The sequence below is a fragment of the Cyprinodon tularosa genome, unplaced genomic scaffold (assembly GCF_016077235.1).
Source record: "Cyprinodon tularosa strain WSP-4 unplaced genomic scaffold, ASM1607723v1 ctg1349, whole genome shotgun sequence".
NCBI classification, from domain to species: Eukaryota; Metazoa; Chordata; class Actinopteri; order Cyprinodontiformes; family Cyprinodontidae; genus Cyprinodon; species Cyprinodon tularosa.
The window spans coordinates 2,332-24,174 of record NW_024038167.1 but is presented as its reverse complement, the minus strand read 5'-3'; the positions used below and the strand labels follow the sequence as shown (position 1 = coordinate 24,174).

The 21,843-nt window shown below is 39.4% G+C and overlaps 1 protein-coding gene across 1 annotated transcript; it reads left to right on the top strand.

Annotated features, from left to right (window-relative positions):
- Window positions 1-864: 864 nt before the first annotated feature.
- Window positions 865-21,283, top strand: LOC119778542. The gene is made up of 8 exons (XM_038277810.1): window positions 865-1,445; window positions 9,772-9,884; window positions 15,093-15,196; window positions 15,474-15,648; window positions 15,731-15,839; window positions 17,873-17,958; window positions 18,340-18,410; window positions 19,805-21,283. Exons 1-8 carry the CDS (start codon window positions 990-992, stop codon window positions 20,977-20,979), a joined length of 2,289 nt encoding a protein of 762 aa, XP_038133738.1. The 5' UTR covers window positions 865-989; the 3' UTR covers window positions 20,980-21,283.
- The last annotated feature ends 560 nt before the right edge of the window (window positions 21,284-21,843 follow it).

The following is a 21,843-nucleotide window of genomic DNA, read 5'->3' as shown; positions in this document are numbered from 1 at the left end:
CACTAAGCATGCTTGTAGCGACAGTGGAGAGGAAAAACTCCCTTTGAACAGGAAGAAACCTCCAGCAGAACCAGGCTCAGTGTGAGCGGCCATCTGCTGAGGCCCACTGGGGTTCAAGGAGACAGAAGCAGACATAGAAAAAGAAGCATAGATACAAAAGGCAACTGTCAACCAGCTCCACAGGCGGCCCCGTCCAGGAAACACACAGCCAGGCAGACGAGCTCCGAGCCAGCTTAGCTGCCACAAATCTTTGGCAGCAGATTTGCCACATTCAATATATTTTAGTCTTTTTAACAGCATGGCGGAAATGGGCTTCCATACATTTGAACAGTTTTTTCTTTGATTGAAAATATATTTTCTTTGATTGAAAAATTTTTTTGGGAATTGAAAGATTAAGACACAAATGTGTAGGTCCCAAACAAAAAAGATTACTCAGATGAAAGAGAAGATTTTCTATTAAAAAGGAGTTCAATTGCAATTTCTGAAGTCTCAAATATTTTATTTGCATTCAAAAACTATTTTATATGTTCGCAAACGTTTATCTTTTTATTCCAGAGGCTTTTTAAAAATTAATTTTGTTGTTTGTTTGTTTGAAGTGACTTCTTTTTTGAGTGAATCATAAAGAATCTAATTTCCTCCTCATTATATGGTCCAATCAAAAAACAATGTTTCTGCAATTCAAAAAGTTGCTTTAAACAAAAATGATTTGACTTCTATCAAATAAAAAAAAATTTTATCAAAGAAAAGCAGGGTTCAAATTTACTTTTTTGAGTGTCAACTATATTTTTGCTGTCAAATACTTAGTTTCTTTGAAAAATTTGTTATCTCCCTTCATGCAGATCAAAGGGACAGAGCGCATAGAAAGAGCCAATCAGGTGTTGCAGGTGTGATAATGAAGCGGACAGGTGAGCAGCTGACCGCAGAAGCAGAGTTTTTACTGCGGGCAGCTGAACACTTCCCACCGGGTTAGTTCCTCCTGCCGTCTGGTAATGTCTGCGTTTGTCTGGCTTCTCTGGGGGCTGCTGCATGCTACATTTGGAGCTCCGGTTCTGCTTCCGGCCTGGTCAGAGGAGATGGAGCCTGCGATGATGAACGGCATGCCCAGCCTTCCCTTCTACCGCCTGCCGGTCTTCCTCCACGCGCGTTCGCCGCTCATCCCGCAGCAGCTGTTCCAGCCTGGAGGGTACAGAGGGCCCCCCCCAGCCGGAGTCACCGGACTCCTCATTCCTCCGCTGCGGCAACATCAGAGCGTCACGGACAGAGTGGCGCGCGCTGTGGAGGCTCGGTGCGGCGCGGAGCGCGTGTCTGTGCGGGTGGACCGCTACCAGCTGCGGGCCTGGAGAGAACCATCCCGGTTCCGGATAGGCGCGTGCCCTCCCAGGGTAGTCACCTCCCGGTTCTTGTACTTTGAGCACGGATTGCTGGATTGTGGTGGAAAACTTCAGGTTTGTACCTCTAAGTTCAGTGGCGGTTCTAGACAAAGTTTGCCGGGGGGCCAGGGTGGGGGGCGCTGTTTTTAATGGGCACACAGAACAAGAATAATGATGATGAAAACCTGGTTTTATCTTATTATGGCTGAAGTTTTAAGGTGACTGCATTTCTTAAAGTCAATTGTAAAGGTGAATGATTAAATTGGTCCAAGTCAATTATCATCAGTTACATGCTGCAAAAATTGTCCGTCTGATCTAAATATATGGAGATTGATCCACTAAGCAAGAGATGATCACTTAAAAGAAGTGCAACAATCTGCCAATTACGGTGGCCCTGAAGTGCAAACTGCAACTACAAATCTAAAAGCACAACTACATTAAGGAAATCGCAACTACATAAAGCAAAGCGCAACTACATTAAGGAAATCGCAACTACATAAAGCAAAGCGCAACTACATAAAGCAAAGCGCAACTACATAAAGCAAAGCGCAACTACATTAAGGAAATCGCAACTACATAAAGCAAAGCGCAACTACATTAAGGAAAACTAACTTGCATTAACCTACCGGAAAAGGTAGGTACCAGTGGGAAACATGAGACATCGCTGATTGGACGACGGCGCCGTTTGACCCTTGAACCGGAAGTCATTCTGCCTGCTGCGGCTTTTGAAAACATGGATATTGTCGGCGCCCCAAACATGGCTGCCGTTATCCAGGAATATTTTGAATCAGGACAAACGTACGAGGTGATACTGGATATGCTCAAGACTAATCACGAAATTTCTGTTAGTTTGCGTACACTGAAGACACACTTAAAAGAAGCTGGACTGTTCAGACGACGCAACTTCCGGTTCAAGGGTCAAACGGCGCCGTCGTCCAATCAGCGATGTCTCATGTTTCCCACTGGTTCCTACCTTTTCCGGTAGGTTAATGCAATTGTGTTTTCCATAATATAGTTGGATTTCCTTAATGTAGTTGCGCTTTTAGATTTGTAGTTGCAGTTTGCACTTCAGGGCCACCGTAGCCAATGCAGTGAGGCAAATGCACTTTGCAAGACTTCTTGAAATCATGATAGTCTCATAACAGAAAGTTCAAAACAAGATCTAAGATGTGAGTGCAGTCCATTCTGTCAATGGATAGAATCATATGACTTATTTAGGTTGACACAGCAAAAAGTAATCTAAACTGTAAAAACTTCTTAAAATGAGCAGGTAAATAAGATTATTGCCTTATTTTCTCGCAAAAATAAGATAATTACATACAAACTACTTGAAATAGTAATAATTTTTTTATTGAAACCCGCTCTGCACCAAACTGCATCCTCCGCTGTTCCTCCCGTCTTGCTTCGCTCTGACTTCCTCTGAATTAAACAATGTTACTAAATTCATAGGAGCAAAACATGCGGAAATGAACGCTTAATTTAATGACGTATGAAAAAAATCAGCATCCAGCATATGTACAGTTTCTGCCCAAATATTTTCTTTTTGTTGTGGATTTGTTTATCAGGGATCATACATAATAGTTTTTTATGAACTATGTTTGTTCTCTACTTCCAAACTCAGCCTCTCTTCATTCATTCCTGCAATAAGTGTTTTTAGACTTAGTTTACATCCAATCTTTTAAATAAACAGTGTTCGTTTTTTTGGGAATATATAAGAATTATGCTATAATTTGTAGTTATCAATATTTTACCGTATTTTAATTGGACTACCGGATCTTCTCGAGCGTTCTTTTTCCTGTTTAGTGCGATTCAATTACAGATCTTGACCGGAGTGGAGCATAATATAGCTTGGCTCCATATTTTGACGGTGACGGACGGAGAAGATGTACGTGGATGGTGACGTGTGGAGGAGTAGCGGTGGATGTGGAACAGTTCTCATTGATTAACATGACAGACAAGAGCTCAACACGATGTACGTGAGCGGGGCGGAGCGCTGAGGGAGTATGTGGAATCAGGGGCTATATGTACATTTTCATACCAAAACATTTTTTTTTGTAGTGCATGTTTTAAGTACAGGGGCGCTGGGCCTTGTTGGCCCCTGCCTATAAGTGCCTATGCCTAGGATACAGCAATGTGTTGGTGGATGAGGAAAAAGAAAAACCATCAGGAAAAGCTTCAGAGAGACCACCAGAAATCGCTAACCTCTCACACTAAGCTTATGACAGATTGTATTGTATATAATGTATGTCATAGTGTGGAGGTCATCAACAGGGGGTCCACGGAGGTCCTGCATGGGGGTTATAAAAGTTTTGATTGATTAGACTTTTTTTTTTTATATTCCCCCTGCAGTTTTTTCCACTAATTGAAATGTTTTTAAATCCACATTAACATGAATCCAACAGACTGCAGTAAACAGATCAATGGAGGCAGAAGATGTCTTTCAGTCATCAATGCTCACATTCAGAGACACACAGGAGCTCTTTCAAGCTGGACACCGTTTCATTCACAACACCTGTCCCATCAACCAGGAATCAGAAATACTTTAATAATCCCAGGGAGGGATTACTTTAGTTACATTACTCCATCTGTAATAGAGTGACTATAGAACCAGTTTGATAGAACACAATTTCATACAATATATAAAATTAGGGGTCCCCCTTGATCTCGCCACCAGTTTTGGGGTCCTTGACCTGGAAAACGTTGAAGTCCTTTGCTTTAGTGTTCTTAGAAACATTAACTTTAAAAACTACAGGTTCAATAAAGAAAAAGATATTGGCGCTCATTTTGCGGCAGATAAATGTGCTCGTGTGTTGTGACGTGTTCATGTATGTGAGGCATGTGTTTGGCATGTGTAAGTAATAGCGGTTGTATATGTAGCATGTATCTGCGAGATGTAGATGTTGTGTCCACATGCTGTGTGTTGGTATTGTCTATGTAGTATTTTATGTGCATTTCATGAATTGTTCATTTGTCCTCCTGTTGTCACATTTGACCATGTTTTAGAACCTGTCATTTACAATCTGTTGTTCTCACTTCTGTCTAGCTGTGTCGCCTGTCGTGTCTCTCTTTTTTGTCCTTATTCATAGTAGCAGTTTGCTTCTTTCTTTTCTGTCTGATGTTACAATGGCAATCACCCCTTTTCTTTGTTCTCTCTGTTCAGTTACCTCCAGGCAATGCATTGCTTTATAACTAACTGGTAGCCAACACAGTGGTCAAGAACGGAATGTGTGCATGCTACTTCCGGTTGGAGTTTTTTTTCAATAAGAGGCCTAAACAAAAACATCTAATTTTACCTGCAATTTGAGCTGCAGTGCATGTCCAATGGGCCCCAACAAATAGGTGTAGGTTTTAAATCTCTCATCTGTTCATAATTTCTACCGTTTGATGCTGCTTATTTATATCAGGGAACGAAATTATTAATTTTGCAGTGGACACATTTTTCCTCTGCATTTAGATCAATTTTTGTCTGAACACCAATTCACTAAAAGTGTATAAAAAGTGGATTTCAATTGCATTCAAGCTAAAGTTTGCAGGAAAAAAATCTTTTGTGTTTAGGCCTCTTATGGTAAAATAAATCCAGCGCTGTCAGCCAGAAGTTGCATGTACATGGTTTTAGCTTGACTGGTAAGTTATAAAGCAATGCATTGGCTGAAGGTAACTGGAATAAAGAGCTGATGAAAAAGGAAAATTACTCTTGTGACATCTAAACAAAATACAGTAAAAACAAACTGCTACTGTGAATAAGGACAGAAAAGAGACGCTGGCTATGGAGACGAGGGATAACGCTGCCAGACAGAGGTGAGAATGGAGAACACAAAAGACAAAATGTGACAACAGGAAAAAAAGACGGGTTCCACAACATGGTCAAACATCATCATGAGGACGCGGTCAACAACTCATGACATGTGCATATTTTCCATAGACATAATACGTTAGGACACGGCGTTTACATCTGATAGATGCACATAAACCCACTGCATGTCTGGCATACACGGGACATGTCACAACACACATGCACACATTTTTTTGTTGTTGCAAATAGAACACCATAAAATCTACTCTATTTTATAGATAAACTCACCACTTTGAGAGCAATTTATGTATTTTTAAGAAAATGTTGGCTGATTAAAATTAGTCTCACTATAGCAGCAGTGTTTCCTAACACTGCTTTTGGGCACTCGTTTTCCTTTTTTTGGAGTTTTATCACCACCACGCAATCGACCTGAATGTATTTAACGTACTTTCTCGATGGCTACTGAGGGAAATTAATTTAGATTTGTTTTGTGTGTTGGGTAGAACAGACAAAATGTACTTAAAAGAGAAGTCCGGTCAGCAAGAAATAATTAATGGATCATTATTTATACCTATAACTAATACAGTTGCTGTGATTTTATGAATTTAGCGTGAATCAGTAAAATAATAAAAACAGTATTTTTTGTCGTGATCGCTGAGTCTGGGAACGACCATTTTTTGCCCAAGTATAGTAGCCCCTCCCTCCTGCCATCTTCCAGCAGTGACGTCACGTCGCGGTAAGCCTAGCGCCATTCTCCCCGCTTTCCAAGCTAAATCAATGGGAACTACTAGACACATCTGCAATCAACAACAATTATTGAAGATTTCCAGAGGACTTCACCGTTGAAATTCACCAGAGCTATAGTGAAACTGACAATGCCCACGTGCATGGCAGCTGGATGCTGGAATACATCGGGTAAAAGTGAAAAAAAGAGTTATTCCACCTTTCTGATTCCTGATCCTCCACGGACGGGTTGGTCGTTGGATCGCCAACTTGAAGAGGGAGGATTTGCCATCGAACTTCTGGCCAGAGAAAAAACCCGTAATATGTAGCCAACATTTGGAAGAAGAATGTTTTCAAGATGACTTGGATAATAGCGCGTTGTGACAAACACCAGATACAGCACTGGGACTTGATCAACAGCCGATACCGCACCGTGACGTCACTAACCATTAGGTGGCAGTAGTGTTCTTTGACAAACATGGATGCCTCCAGTAAAGCACATTCAAAATTACTCTGAATTTAAAAACACTTATTTGTTGAACATACAGGTGCTGGTCATAGAATTAGAATATCATGAAAAAGTAGATTGATTTCAGTAATTCCATTTAAAAAGTGAAACTTGTATATTATATTCATACATTACATACGAACTCATATATTTCAGATGTTTATTTTGTTTAATTTTGATGATTACAAATGACAACAAATGAAAATCTCAAATTCATCATATCAGAAAATTAGAATATTGTGAAAAGGTTCAAAATTGATGGCCCCTGGTGCCACACTCTAATCAGCTAATTAACTCAAACCACCTGCAAAAGCCTTTAAATGGTCTTTCAGTCTAGTTCTATAGGCTACACAATCATGGGGAAGACTGCTGACTTGACAGTTGTCCAAAAGACGACCATCGACACCTTGCACAAGGAGGGCAAGACACAAAAGGTCATCGCTAAAGAGGCTGGCTGTTCACAGAGCTCAGTGTCCAAGCACATTAATAGAGAGGCGAAGGGAAGGAAAAGATGTGGTCGAAAAAAGTGTACAAGCAAGAGAGATAACCGCACCCTGGAGAGGATTGTGAAACAAAACCCATTCAAAAATGTGGGGGAGATTCACAAAGAGTGGACTGCAGCTGGAGTGAGTGCTTCAAGAACCACCACACACAGACGTATGAAAGACATGGGTTTCTGCTGTCGCATTCCTTGTGTCAAGCCACTCTTGAACCACAGACAGCATCAGAAGCGTCTTGCCTGGGCTAAAGAGAAACAGGACTGGACTGCTGGTGAGTGGTCCAAAGTCATGTTCTCTGATGAAAGTAAATTTTGCATTTCCTTTGGAAATCAAGGTCCCAGAGTCTGGAGGAAAAGAAGAGAGGCACTTCATCCACGTTGCTTGAAGTCCAGTGTAAAGTTTCCACAGTCAGTGATGGTTTGGGGTGCCATGTCATCTGCTGGTGTTGGTCCATTGTGTTTTCTGAGGTCCAGGGTCAACGCAGCCACATACCAGGAAGTTTTAGAGCACTTCATGCTTCCTGCAGCTGACCAACTTTTTGGAGATGCAGATTTCATTTTCCAACAGGACTTGGCACCTGCACACAGTGCCAAAGCTACCAGTACCTGGTTGAAGGACCATGGTATCCCTGTTCTTAATTGGCCAGCAAACTCTCCTGACCTTAACCCCATAGAAAATCTATGGGGTATTGTGAAGAAGAAGATGCAATACACCAGACCCAACAATTCAGAAGAGCTAAAAGCCACTATTAGAGCAACCTGGGCTATCATAACACCTGAGCAGTGCCACAGACTGATCGACTCCATGCCACGCCGCATTGCTGCAGTAATACAGGCCAAAGGAGGCCCAACTAAATACTGAGTGCTGTACATGCTCATACTTTTCATGTTCATACTTTTCAGTTGGCCAACATTTCTATAAATCCTTTGTTTTTATTGGTCTTCAGTAATATTCTAATTTTCTGATATGATGAATTTGAGATTTTCATTTGTTGTCATTTGTAATCATCAAAATTAAACAAAATAAACATCTGAAATATATGAGTTTGTATATAATGTATGAATATAATATACAAGTTTCACTTTTTAAATGGAATTACTGAAATCAATCTACTTTTTCATGATATTCTAATTTTATGACCAGCACCTGTATGTAATAATTTCATATTTAAAGTACTTTAAGAAGCTTGAATTCTGAATGATTTTTCCTTTTAAGACTAGCATATCAATTGTCTTTTACTAGATGTAAAAGATATTCAATATTTACAGTACCTTTCAAAACATTTCTTAGAGCTTCACTGAGAAATTAGAACGGCACATGAAGTAAGACCTTTCTTAATGAAAATTTGTTTAAGTGGTTTTCTGCAATGGACTGGAGGTCTGTCCAGGGTCTACCCTGCCTCTCACCCATTGACTGCTGCAGATAGACACCAGCACGCCTCGCCACCCCACTCAAGATAAGCGTGTCAAATAATGGATGGATGGTTTTCTAAAATATTCTATTCCATCTGTACAATAAATAACATTTCAAGCCCTGAGGAACATTTCCCTGAATAGCCCAGACTACTTTGGATTAGTCTTTAAACTGACTGATGGAGAGTCATCACCAGTTCCTGTTTTGAGGACCTGGTGATGAAGTACCTCAAGGTTAAAGTATACAAGTGAGGTTTAGGAAGCTGTGCAGGGAGGCCATGACATGAGTTGGATGCATTTTTTAGTTACTTTAACAGCCTTGCTGCTGCATTCTGAGGTTTTATTAAAACCAGTAAATGACTGTTATGATCATTAAAAAAGAATTTGTATCCTTTTCAATAATGCCAAATAACTTATATGCACCCGTGCTTCAATGGGCTACTTACAAGGCTGATAATAAAAGGGTAATCTGTGTTGGAGTCATATGCAATGTGATTGTTAGAAATTATCAAGATTTTTTTTTTTTTTTTTATGTCAGGACTTCCAATTTGTACTTATAAAAAAATTAGATGGGAATTTAACACATTATAATTTAATATTTTTTCTTTTTGTACTGTAATTCACTTAAACTCTGTCTCTGTCCTTTAATTTCTGCAGCAGATTCACATTAAAAATAATATGAATCATATGAGAATAGAAAAGGTTTTTTCACTTCAAGAGGAATTTTAACAAACTTGAACAAGTTGCAGGAAACGGCTCAGATTTATCACTATGGCTCTTACAGATTAATATAACTAACAGGCAGTCCCAAGTCCAAGATACTCCAGCTTTTACACTAACTTGACTTGCATTCTGTGAATGTTTCTTTATAATATCATAAAAAAAAGTCTGTGGCACAGAGGGTCTTTTCTTTTAATGTGTATCGAGTAATAGATATGCTTTTATGAACTTGTGCAACAACCGTTCGTATGAAGAAATGCTTGGTTTTTACTCATGCTTCTGCTGCTTAGCTCTGTCAGTAGAACCTCTCGCTCCAAAACGTAAATTTTTTCCTTCTTCGTCTGCATTACCATTTCTGTAAATGAAGGCCTTACAGTGTGGGAAGTAGCATCCATGTATGATATTATTGGGGCGGTAATATTGCAGATTTACTTTACTTTGTAAGGCGTGCTCACTTATGCACAAGTTGACTCAATCAGGTTTAGGAGGGATTCGTCCCTCCTTAACCACTCTAGGTGAATAAAGTAAGATAAATTTACAAGAATATGCAGATGTTGTTGCGTGAGGCCCAATGTCTTCTTCAGAAACCCCCCCCAGAGGTCTCAAACAAGTTTGTCCCAACTCTTCTGTGGTGTTTTGTCTTGCTTGTTGGCTGTGATGTAAAGATCTATTTTTGTTATAAATTTGTTTTTGAGGACACAAAGCCAGCCATAATGTTTGATTTAGATTTTCTCTCATTTTTTAGGTGGTTGGTGGTCAGCTGGTGTATTCATATCTGTTGAATTACACTCCACCCTCACAAGGCTTTGTCATCAGAGTTTCTCCAATTAACCTTCCCATTTATTGCTATTATAACAGGTAATTATTGCACTCATTAATGAAGGTTGAACTGCAAGAAAAAAACATTGCAGAAGTGAAAGGAGTGAAACACTTGTCAAGATTCAAAACATTTACTGAAATCAAATGATCAGAGAACAATTAAGAGGAACAATTCAATTAAAAGGAACCATTTCAAGGCAAGTTTGTCAAGAACATTTTACTGCACAGACAATCAGAGGTGCTTTACAGGCATTGGGTAATAATAAAATGGGAAAAAATAAAAGGCAATCAAGATAAAAACATGATAAAAGTAGGTATTGAAACAAAACAGAACTAATGATACCTCAGTTAACAGTTTAACTTCAACAGCCAAAGGTAGCTTTAAAGAAAGAAATATGTTTTAAACTTTGACTTCAAAGAACTCAGGCTTTGAGCTCTTTTCCAGTCTTCTGTGAGTTCGTTCCAGATCAGTGGAGCATAGATGCTGCTTCTCTATGTTTGGTTCTAATTCTGGGTGAACAGAGTAGGCTGGAACTAGAAGACCTGAGTGGTCTGGGAGGTAGATCCACTGACAACAGATCTATTCAGTGATTATAAACTAATAAAATAATTTTAAAGTCTATTCTAGAGCTGCAACTAACAATTATTTTGCAAATTGATTAAACTGTAGATAACTTTTTTAAATTAATTGATAAATAGCAAAAGGTTCCTTAAAGAAGATTTTTTGTAACATTAAATCAGGTGAAACTAAAACTTTTACATGTGAGAGTTTTGAATAGAGCAGATTGGCAGACAGAAAAGATTTTTATCTCAAATGCAAAAGTTTACAATTTTGGTATAATTGCTGCTCAAGGTGAGTCTCTCTTTCAGCTAAAGGCACGTTTTAGAGTTTCTACATTCCAGCTAACAATCGATTACTAAATTAGTGGAAGATTAATTCAATAATTAATTCATCTGGTTGATTCATCCATAGTGAATTCTCTGAGCGACAGAGAGCCAGTGGAAGGACTGCGGAACTGGGCTGATGTGCTCTACTTTCTTAGTTCTAGTGAGGACACGGGTGTCAGCATTTTGGATCGGCTGCAGCTGTCTGATGGTCTTTTTAGGCAAACCTATGGAGAGACTGCTGCAGTGATCAATTCTACTAAAGATAAATGCATGAAGGAGTTTTTCTAGATCCTGCTGGACATTTGTCCTTTAATCTAATTTAGTTTAATTTAATTTTATCCTGGAGATGTTCTGCAGCTAATAAAAAGCTGACTACGAAATGGCTTTATGAGCTTCTGCAGCACAGGCGTAACTTCTGAAGGTGTGGTGGGGACGGTCCCCACCAATAATCTCTGGGTTTTTTTCAACTTTTCCAATCATTTACTTTAGTCAAAGGTAACAGAGGTTGGGTGCAGCTATGCAACTATGTTCAGAGCATTTTGAGTCAGTGTTTTTTCTCGCGCTGCTCCCATGTCCCACTGCTCGGTGTGACATCATCAGGTCACTTTGAGACACCTAATTTGAGGTCGCATTCCACTGCATATAGAGTAGCTGCGTGGAGGAGAGAATCAGGGCAGCATGTTGTGTTCTTTATTAGTTAAAAAAGCTTGGCTTCTCAGACGACCATGACTCCCAGTTACAGGTTAAAATGTACATGTTTTCTTATTGTATTGACAGAATCAGACTGCAGAGCTTCTACAGATCTTAAAATGTTGTTTCTCGCATCATTATATCAGTAAAGAGGTTCATGAATCTTTTTAAACAGAGAAGTAGGGAGAGCTGCAGATTTAAATGTGAAACAGATTTGCTGGGATATGCAACATGCAATAAAATATATCTCCAAGTTTCCCAGAAAGTTTACAAGAAAAATATATTCTATGCTATATTTAAAATGCAGCATATCCATATTTTTCTGGATGGATGGAATAGAAATTGTACTTCTAGTGATGCATGATGTATCGATTTTGGCCTCAGAATCGGCTGTTCATTATTTTTTTTATACGTTAAGGTTTTTTAGGTCCTATATAATAATAATCATAATAATAATAATAATACACTTGAGTTATACTGCACTTTTTATCAAAAAGACCTTAAAGTACTACAAAAAAGAAAAGCATTAAAAAACAAATGCGTAACAAAATTAAATTACCAAAAAATTATGATAATAATAAAAGCTGTTTTAAAAGATAGAAGGGAAAAAAAAACATTTAAAGGGGACCAAAAGTTTGGCTAAAAAGAAATGTTTTAAGGCCTTTTTTAAAACACTCTGTGGATAGAGGAACCCTCAGGGCATCAGGGAGGGAATTCCACAGATGTGGGACAGCAGCACAAAATGCTCCATCTCCCATTGTCCTGGTTCTGGTTCTGGGAATGTGGAGCAAGTTTGAGCGAAGGGAGCGGGTTGTGTTCTTTGGGTTGATAAGTTCTTTAAGGTAGGGGGGGGGCATGTCCTTGGATGCATTGATGTGTGAGGAGGGAAACCTTGTATTCAATCCTGGTGGAGATGGGAAGCCAGTATAGTGAATGGAGAATGGGGGGTAATGTGCTCATGTTTCCGCACTCTCATCAGGATCCTACCTGCAGAGTTTTGAAAGCACTGAAGCCTCTGCAGACTCTTTCTAGGGTTCCCAATGAGAAGTGTGTTGCAATAGTCAAGTCTGGAGGAGACAAAGGCATGAAGCAGCTTTTCTCCACTCGGGAGGGAGAGAATGGGATGGAGTTTGGAAATGTTTCGGAGGTGGTAGAAAAAGGTTTTGCATAAATGATTTATGTGGGCTTCAAAAGTGAGTTTTGAGTCCATTTCTTAAACCAAGATTACTGTTGACGAGAGCGAGATGTTACTACCAGAGAAAGTGATGCTGGTTATGGATGATGATTTGATTTGATGAGGAGTTCCAACCTGGTTGGCTTCAGTTTTGGAGCTATTAAGTTGAAGAAAGTTTTGCTCCATCCATACCTTTATCTCCTCCAGACAGGTTGTGAGTTTTGATGGTGATGACTGTGAGGATAGGGGGTCAGCTGTGACATTTACATAGAGCTGTATGTCATCAGCATAGCGGTGGAATGAGATATTGTGGCGGCTGATGATTTGGCCAAGGGGGGTAAGGTAAAGGATGAAGAGGATGGGGCTGAGGACTGACCCCTGGGGGACACCACACGTAACTGTGTGTGGATTTGATTTGGAGCGGCCGAGGGAGATGGATTCTGTCCGGTTGTTGAGATATGATCTGAACCAACTGAGAGCAGTGTCAATTAATCCAGCGGTGAGGTGGAGCTGGTTTAAGAGAATGCCATGGTCAACAGTATCAAACGCATTAGAGAGGTCGAGGAGGATAAGCAGGGATGAAGAGCCAGCATCGGACAACATGAGGAGGTCGTTTGTGACTCTGACTAGGGCTGTATCTGTACTGTGGGCGAAACGGAAACTTGACTGGAGTTTTTCAAAGAAGTTATGTTTGGATAATACTACCGGATCAAGAGTGGGTTTTTTAAGCAATGGTGTGGTAATGGCATTTTTTAAGACAGGGGAACATGACCAGATTGAAGGGAATTAATTATAACCGCAGTGATCATTAGGACAGTAATGTGGGATTTTACTAGGGATGTTGGGAGAGGGTCCAGGGGACAGCTGGAGGATTTCATCTTCCTGATGATGTTCTTCACCTCTTCGGATGAAACCTCAGGAAAGAGCTAATTTTTGGAAAATACAAAAATCCTATTCGAATAACTGTAGTTCCATCAGTCCCCACCCTTAAAGCGCCCCCACCATGATGTCTTGAGTCCATCATGACACCAAGATTTCCTCCATGATGAGTGGTTTCTAGCTCCAGCAGCCTAAGATGTGAGCTAACTCTGGATCTTTCCTCTGATGGTCAGAAAATGATTACCTCAGTGTTGTTTTTATTTAGTTGGAGAAAATGGTGACACATCCATGTATTGAGCTGTTCTAACCAACGCTCTGATGGGTTCATAGTCACCTGGTGACATTGTGATATAAAGCCAGTGACAGATTCAGGTGTAGCGTTGGTCTGGATACACTAATTTAATCCAGCTTTTACTGACCATGAATCTTTGAATGCGCACGTATAGAGGGGCGGGTTTAAGCTAGCAGACCAATCACAGCCATGAGCACAGAAGCAAGCGGCTTTACACCAGTAAAGTTGGCACTGGCAGGACTGTATCATTTCAATAACCAGCATTTACTTCGGTGTGCACTTCCGGTCGGGTTAATCTTGGTTTCCAAGGAGGCCATATTTTGTAGAAGCTTGTCAAAATTCCTTGTGGTCAAGGGAGGCGTTCTGCTCTGACAAGGACTGTTCCTTCTCTGCAGTGTGATCAAAATAAGATACAAATGTACACTTAAAAGTAGTCCAGCTAGAGAATCCTGGAAAAATTAAGTTCTGCCAAACATCTGTCAGTTTGGCTAAGAGAAAAGAAGGTAAAAGTAAAGGGCAGCGATGGAGAGTTAGGTCTGTGCAGGCAGAGCAGAGAGGCAGAAGCAGAAATGACCATAGCTGTTTAAACCAAGAATAATCTGCTTTATAGCCAGATATAAAAAATACCCATTAATATAAAAGTAATGCCAGACCCTGATTTATTGGCTTCCTTTGATTAAAAACATTTTAACCAATCTTAATATGAGCCAATAACTTGATTTAATTGTCTGTAAAGTGTCTTGGAATGGTGTGTTGTGAATTGCTGCTACATAAATAAAATTAATTTAATTTAATTGACACTGTGTGCCCCAGCAAGAATGATCGTGCATGGATCAAACTTCACCAAGTTCTTGTGGAATAACAAAAAATACATTTGACTCCTGATGACTAAATGTATATAAGTGTAGGTCCTGTAGCTTAATGTCAAGAGTAAACAAAGTCTATCAAGAGGAGACTAATGGGACAAGAGCAGTTTTCAGAGTCTTCATTTTAAAACTCACTGTAGGAAGCAGTGGACCAGATATTCGGTTGGATTCTAAACCAACTTTATCTGACAAACCTTTTCAATAAAGTATAAATTTGCATCAAACATTAGTTGCTTTTATTTCTATAGTACCAAACTATGTTTGTCGTGATAAAACAAATTATAATACATTAAACATCCCATCTACTAGGGCTGGGTTTAAGTGTGTTATGATTTACAGTAATGTAATGTTTCAAAGGATGTTGTATGATTTGCTAATAGAAGCTACTTTTGAATAGCTATTATTTCTCTGCATGGATTTCCCTATTTGCCCTCTTTTCATATGACAATCTGTTTCAGGTTTCATTATTCTTACAAAGTTGGTTTTAGGCCACAAGTTCAGCACACAACCTTTCTGAAGAGTATCAGAAGCAAACTAACGTTTAGCCTCACTGTCTGTAACGGTGAGTATCTCCTGATCTTCTTTGTTTTTGTGTTTTATAACTTTTTTTAAGTTCTAATTTTTCTTAATATTTTAGATTAGTTGAAGAGTTTTAAAAATTTAAAACAAGTCTGGCACCAGTAAGTGCATTTCACTGACAGAAACCTTTAGGCACAGTTACACTTCCTTTTTGAAGCATTGACCTGATTTTAGTTTAAGACATTATACCTTTTGCTTTGTGTTTTTAAGGATCTAACGTGTACTTGTAATTGTAAAATTCTTCTTTCTATCTGTACCAGCCCAGTGGGAAGCTCTGTCCCCAGGTCACACCTTCTATTTAGGGGAGCAGGTCTATCTTTTGGCTCAGACAGGAACTCTGTTATCTGGCGAGAGGCTTTATGTGGATTCATGCCAAGCTACAAGTTCAGAACACTCGAGCAGCTCACCTAAAGTGGATATCATTACTAATTATGGGTAATTAAAAATGAAAGTATAAAAACATGCGATGGTGTTTTGTCATCCATTTCCTATATTTTGATTTAGTTTTTGATTCCAGCTGCATGACCGACAGCAGGAGAGAAGACAGCAATTCTCAGTTCCTGTCAGGAGGGGGCAGTGTGGTGAAGTTCTCAGTGGATGCCTTTCTGTTCCGAGGAGTCTCACAAGTAAGTTCCACAATAACTTTTATACACTGAAGGAAGAGGTAGCCAGCAATGTTTATGGGGTTTGAAGCATCCCCAGGCACTACGGGGTTTGCATGTTCGAAAAGTTTCACACCTGACGTATAACAAAGCTTGAACCTGACCCAAAGGCTTCACTACCATGCAAAAGGCCTTCCTGCAAATGCCTTCCACCTTAATCAGGCATTTATCAGTTGCCTTTAAAGTAGGTCTTAACATTCCATTTTATATATATGTGAATATGAAACCCCTTGTAAAACCACAGTTTGAAGCCTAAGGGCCGGATTTATCAAGATCCAATTTGCATGCAGCAATTTGCGCTCGCAAACTGGAATTTTGTGTGAGGGGCTGAACCATGGTTTGCGGGTGATTTAACAAGAGTGATTGCGTAACTGGTGGCAGGTGCAAAACTGTTAGAGACGCCCTATTTAAATGATGGTTCTGCGCGTTTTGTGGTTTGCGGCAAAGTAGTTTGTAGTTTGTAGTTAGTGCATTAAGAAATTTTAATCTTACAGTGACACCCCCTCCCAAAAAAAAAAAAAAATAAAAAAATAAATATATATATATATATATATATATATATATATATATATATATATATATAAAAACTTTGGCAACCTTTATTCCCTAAGGTGGTATGTGGCTGAATTTCTACTTCACTGCAGTAAAAAAAAACAAACAAAAAAAACAGGTGTTTTGTATTGGCCTGTAGAAAAATGCACATCCCAAATGGCTCCCAAGAAGTGACTGTGGATGAGATGACTGCGCGTACGCATCCCCGCAGCATTGGCATGTTGCTCCACAGGCGCAGAGGTCGGGGTTCTCCGGTAGGGCGTCAGGGCGACATGGCATTTAGAACGTCGGACAGCACTTCTGAAAAACGAGATTGGGAGATCCCAGCTCTCGCTGCAACCGTACGCTGGAATGACCCAGATGCAAAAAAGTGCAATGTTGCAAGGAGTTTTGTGATATCTGGTATTGCGTGGGTCCTCCTTGTGGCTGGCTCCAAATCCATTCGGAGTTCCCCCAACAGCTCCAAAATGGCAATGCTGGATAAACGATATGTTTTGATGATCGTTTCCTCCTTCATTCCAAAAATATTCACACGGAGTGAAAAAAATGCGTTCTCTGCGTCTCCTTGCTTCATTTCCATGTCTCCTTCTTGCGACAATAACCGCTGCCATGTGTGCGCAATTACGCATACAGACCATTTGCACCTTCTTTTGAAACGTGTTAAATATAGAGTCAGATACCGTTAGCAAAATTGCTTTCAGGTTTGATAAATCACTTTGCGAGTGCTAAATTAATATATTTACATGTTCTCCTCCCACAAGACGCACTTTTGCGTGTAAACGCCCCATATTGCATATTCATTGCAGAAAAAGTACTAAATGGATAAGAGGCGCTATTTAGCGCGTTTTAAAGATCAAATCCTTTTAGCACGCTGTTGATAGATCAGTTTGTACATTTTTTAGCGTGCGCAGTGAAATAGCTCACGTTTTTATACACGCAAACCTTTGATAGATCCGGCCCATAGTGTATACATTTTTTTTTTACTATTTTAAGTTAGCATGTTCTCCCTGAGCATGCGTCGGTTCTCTCCAGGTACTCCGGCTTGCTCGCACAGTCCAAAAACATGACTGTTAGGTTCTCTAAATTCTCCTTAGGTGTGTGCGTGAATGGTTGTTTCTCTCGGTGTTGCCGTGCAATGGACTGGTGACCTGTCTAGGGTGGACCCCGCCTCTTACCCGTAGACAGCTGGAGGCACCAGCACCCCTTGCCACCCCTCTTGGGACAAGCGTGATGGAAGATGGATGGATGGATTTTAAAGCTTAAAATTACAAGCAGAGATTTCAGTTCAGCAGTGTGAGGGATGCCTTTGAGTAAATGATTTGATGCAAAACAACTTGAATCAATCTGACTGTATGATCTGGTTGAATTGTAACCACTTTAGAGAATCGTAGGATGCTTTCCATCCACCTGAGATGGTTAACTTTATCCAGTTACACTGTTTGTAGATTCAGTACCTCCACTGCACAGTGTCTGTTGGTCTGACCCCTTCAAACATCGCAAAGTCCTGCAACTTCAACAAGGATGCTGGCAGGTCAGTGACTTATAAGACATCCTCTCACTAATTGGTAAAGTCTTGCACATAAAATCAATGAAGCTCTTATCCATATTTAAACCAACAACCTAATGTTGAGAACCTCTTTAATTTTTTTAAATAAAAATATGTGTCTGGGTCATTGCTTTTATTTCAAATGATGACCGTGGTTTAATAGCTAGGTTAAAGTGACCCTCAGACTGGTTTATCTAAGCAGGCTTTAGTGCTAAGCTGAGAAAATGTGGCTCTGTATATTGTTAGATATTACCGTCATTTTGAGGAAGTATTTCTTTGAAATAATCTACTATTGCCTCTTTTAATGATGTGTAAAATATATAACATTTACTAATGAACAGGAGTGCTTCTGCGTTTGTTATGTAGGTGGGAAGAAGTGACGGCTTCATCCTCATTGTGTTCCTGCTGTGATTCTGTGTGCACGGACACAGACATGTGTAAGTTAATTTTATGTAAATCCTGCATCTAGCATTTATACGATTTCTAGCATTTAATATTAATAATTTAACAAGGCAAACTGTCTTGCATTTCTTAGATGCATCTCTCCTCAAGGCCTTTTTTTTTTTATCTGATCCAATTTTTGTCCATGTCACACTGACTGCGTACAGAGGGCCGGATTTATCAAGATCCAATTTTGCGTGCAGTAATTTGCGCTCGCAAACTGGAATTTTGCGCGAGGGGCTGAACCATGGTTTGCGGGTGATTTAACAAGAGTGATTGCGTAACTGGTGGAAGGTGCAAAACTGTTGGAGACGCCCTATTTAAATGATGGTTTTGCGCGTTTTGTGGTTTGCGGCAAAGTAGTTTGTAGTCTGTACAAACTAGTGCATTAAGAAATTTAAATCTTACAGTGACCCCCAACAAAAAAAATAAATAAGTAAATATATATATATATATATATATATATATATATATATATATATATATATATATATATATATATATATATATATATATATATATATATATATATATATATATATATATTTATATATATATATATATAAATATATATATATTTATATATATATATTTATATATATATATATATATATATTTATAAATTGGCAACCTTTATTCCCTAAGGTGGTATGTGCTGCAGTAAAAAAAAAAAAAAAAACAGGTGTTTTGTATTGGCCTGTGACTGTGGATGAGATCCCCGCAGCATTTGGCACGTTGCTCCACAGGCGCAGGGGGAGAACCCCGACCCCGTCGGACAGCACTTCTGAAAAAACGAGATTGGGAGATCCGGCCCAGAGAGGCTCCGACAAGACAGGATGAGCACATCTGCTGAGATTTTTTTCACTTTTGTCTCTGTGCTTGACAAATTAAAACGACTTCCCACATTTGACTTGGACAGATTATGAAGTTATTAAAAAATAAATAAATAAAAAACACTAGCACATTCTATAAAGCAAAGCCCCAGATGACTAACCAGAACAGATATAAATGTTCAAATACCTTTCTTTTTTTTTAAGACAATTGAGACAATTCTCAGAGAGACTTCTGTGAAGTTTATCAGATATTCTTACGTTGACTTTTACTGAGCAATAAACGCCACAACCTCGTCCGACACAAGTTTCTGTCAGATCAGATGCAAAATCGGATTAGGTGTGTTCAGGCCTTTAAGCACAGCAGAATGCAAGGATTGCTCTTCACCATAACAGTTTTACTAAGCTTGAGGTTTGGCATGCTGGATTGGAGAGACATCTAAAACATAAAAGGAACTGCTTTTGTTGAAGAATTGAGATGTTTTTTTTTTTTTTTGCATGAGAATAAATTGGATATCTGCTCGATGTCTGTAAATATTTGACTTGACTCTTTCTGACAGCTGTGAAGAGCCATGTCCGAAGTTCAGGTTGGCATGTTGAACCAAACCAGGAGAAGATGACGGCAAGACTGAGATCTTTCAAAGCTGAAGAGGAACAAGAATATGTGGATCAGAATTTGAACCTGGGTGGGGATCAAAAGGATGGCCTGACTTTTCCACAGAATGGAAGTGATCTGAAAGACCAAGAGTCTGTTGGCAGAGAAGAATGGAAGCTGGAGGAAGTGTCGGCAAAAGCAAAAGAGGAGCAAACTGATGAAAAAGTCACAATCATGAGAAATGAAGGCAGTGAGCTGCTAACCATGTCTGATGAAGCTACCCCAAAAAATGAATCCAGTCAGGTTGGAGAAGAGGGGCCAGTTTTAAGAAGTGTTGTTACTAGTTTATCCCATAAAAGCTCAAAAGTTTCAACTTATGGTTCTGATACTAGAAAAAATGACAGTTTTGGTATCAAGTTTAACCAGAGCGCTCAGGGTTCTTCTGAAGATCTTTCTAATGGTGTAAATTCCAACAATACACTTTGTCCTCACAGTGACAGTGCTGGTTGTGAGGCTGTTCATAGTGAGTCTCTGGAAGAAAAGGGTAGTTATAATGGGGGACAAGGCACTTTGTATAGTGCCGTTGGTACTGAAGGGCCCACCCTCCTTAATGGTAATAGTTCTAGTGCGTCAGAGAATGGTACATCTGATTTGTTCTTGGGACCAAAACGGGTAATGTGTGTTAATATAGCAGAAAACATCCAAACACCAGTTCAAGCAAGACACTCTGTTGGCAGAGCAGGACTGGGTGAAGATACCAACCCACAGCTCGGAGGGCTGCAGACAGGGAAAGCTTATCCACAATGGCTCGAAAACGTGGTTTGCAATGATGGGGAGTCAGATCTTACTGGATCCACAGACCAAGAGCATCCTCTGAGCCTATTAACGGGTGAAGGGAATTTAAATGAAGATTCTGGTACCAGAACTACATATCCTATTTTTAGCCATCTTGCTGATAGATCAGAGGAAATTCATGAAAAGAATCCCAGGCACTCTGCTATGATAACGGCCACCGCGTCCTTTAAGGACTCTAAAGGCAGTCCTTTGGCAGACGGTCGCTGGGCTGAGGTTGTGCCTGACTGGGTTATGCAACATTTGGCTTTTCTCATGAATAAGAGAGCCCAGGTTGGAAAAGATTAAAGCCAAAGACATGTTCACCAATCACCTCAGTGCCACAAAGCTTTTAGTAATTACAGCGATTAAGAAGTTTTTGAGGAAAGGTTTGGCTGTCATTTTATTGTAGTTATCTGAGTGGATAAAAGTTGGTTTAAGTATTGATGCTCTGCCTTCCTAGTCATTCCAGTCCACACTTTATGATATTGCATTTAATCTCACTTTAATTACTTTTTTCCGTTTGGAGCCTGAATTTGAAAATTCCCTAACATATTTATATAGTAAAATGTGGTAGCAAGAAAACTTTCTATGAACAAGATCAACAGAGTAATCTAGGAAATAAGACTGTTTCAGGTTGTGTGAAAAAAAACATTAAATTTCAAGACAGTTTGTCCCATCCTGAGTTTGACTTTTTTTTATTTATTATTGTATTCAAAGAAATGAAATTCCTTTTATTGCTGCTATACTTTAGTTCATCTGTTCAACAAGCCAATAAACAAAAGAATTGGGGTTTTATGTCTGGGATAGGTATTATGACATTTGAATATTCATAATCACATGGAGTGGACCCATTTGTAGAATATAGGTTAAGCTATGGTTGGAATCAAGAGTTAAAAAAAATGTATGAAGTTGAATATTGTGACTTGTTTCAGAAAGTGAATTTTGTTTGGATGGATAAATGTGAAGAACTTATTTTGATCGTCCTGCTAAAGACCCATAGATTTACACTGTTCATGACAAGTTCTATTCTAAATTGATCAAGGCTGAGGTTGGAAACTCTTAACTGCTGTGACTGAGTTTAATCAACTCCAAGTATGTCCGCTCAGAGATGAACATGTGCATAACAAGTAGAAAAAGCCTTTATTCGTGGAGCCTTGATTCAATGAGTCA

Coding starts and splice junctions, on each gene's coding strand:
- LOC119778542 (XM_038277810.1), top strand. CDS start 990: ATGTCTGCGTTTGTCTGGCTTCTCTGGGGGCTGCTGCATGCTACATTT. Junction 1,446..9,771: donor ATTGTGGTGGAAAACTTCAG/GTTTGTACCTCT, acceptor CTCATTTTTTAG/GTGGTTGGTGGTCAGCTGGT. Junction 9,885..15,092: donor ATTTATTGCTATTATAACAG/GTAATTATTGCA, acceptor AATCTGTTTCAG/GTTTCATTATTCTTACAAAG.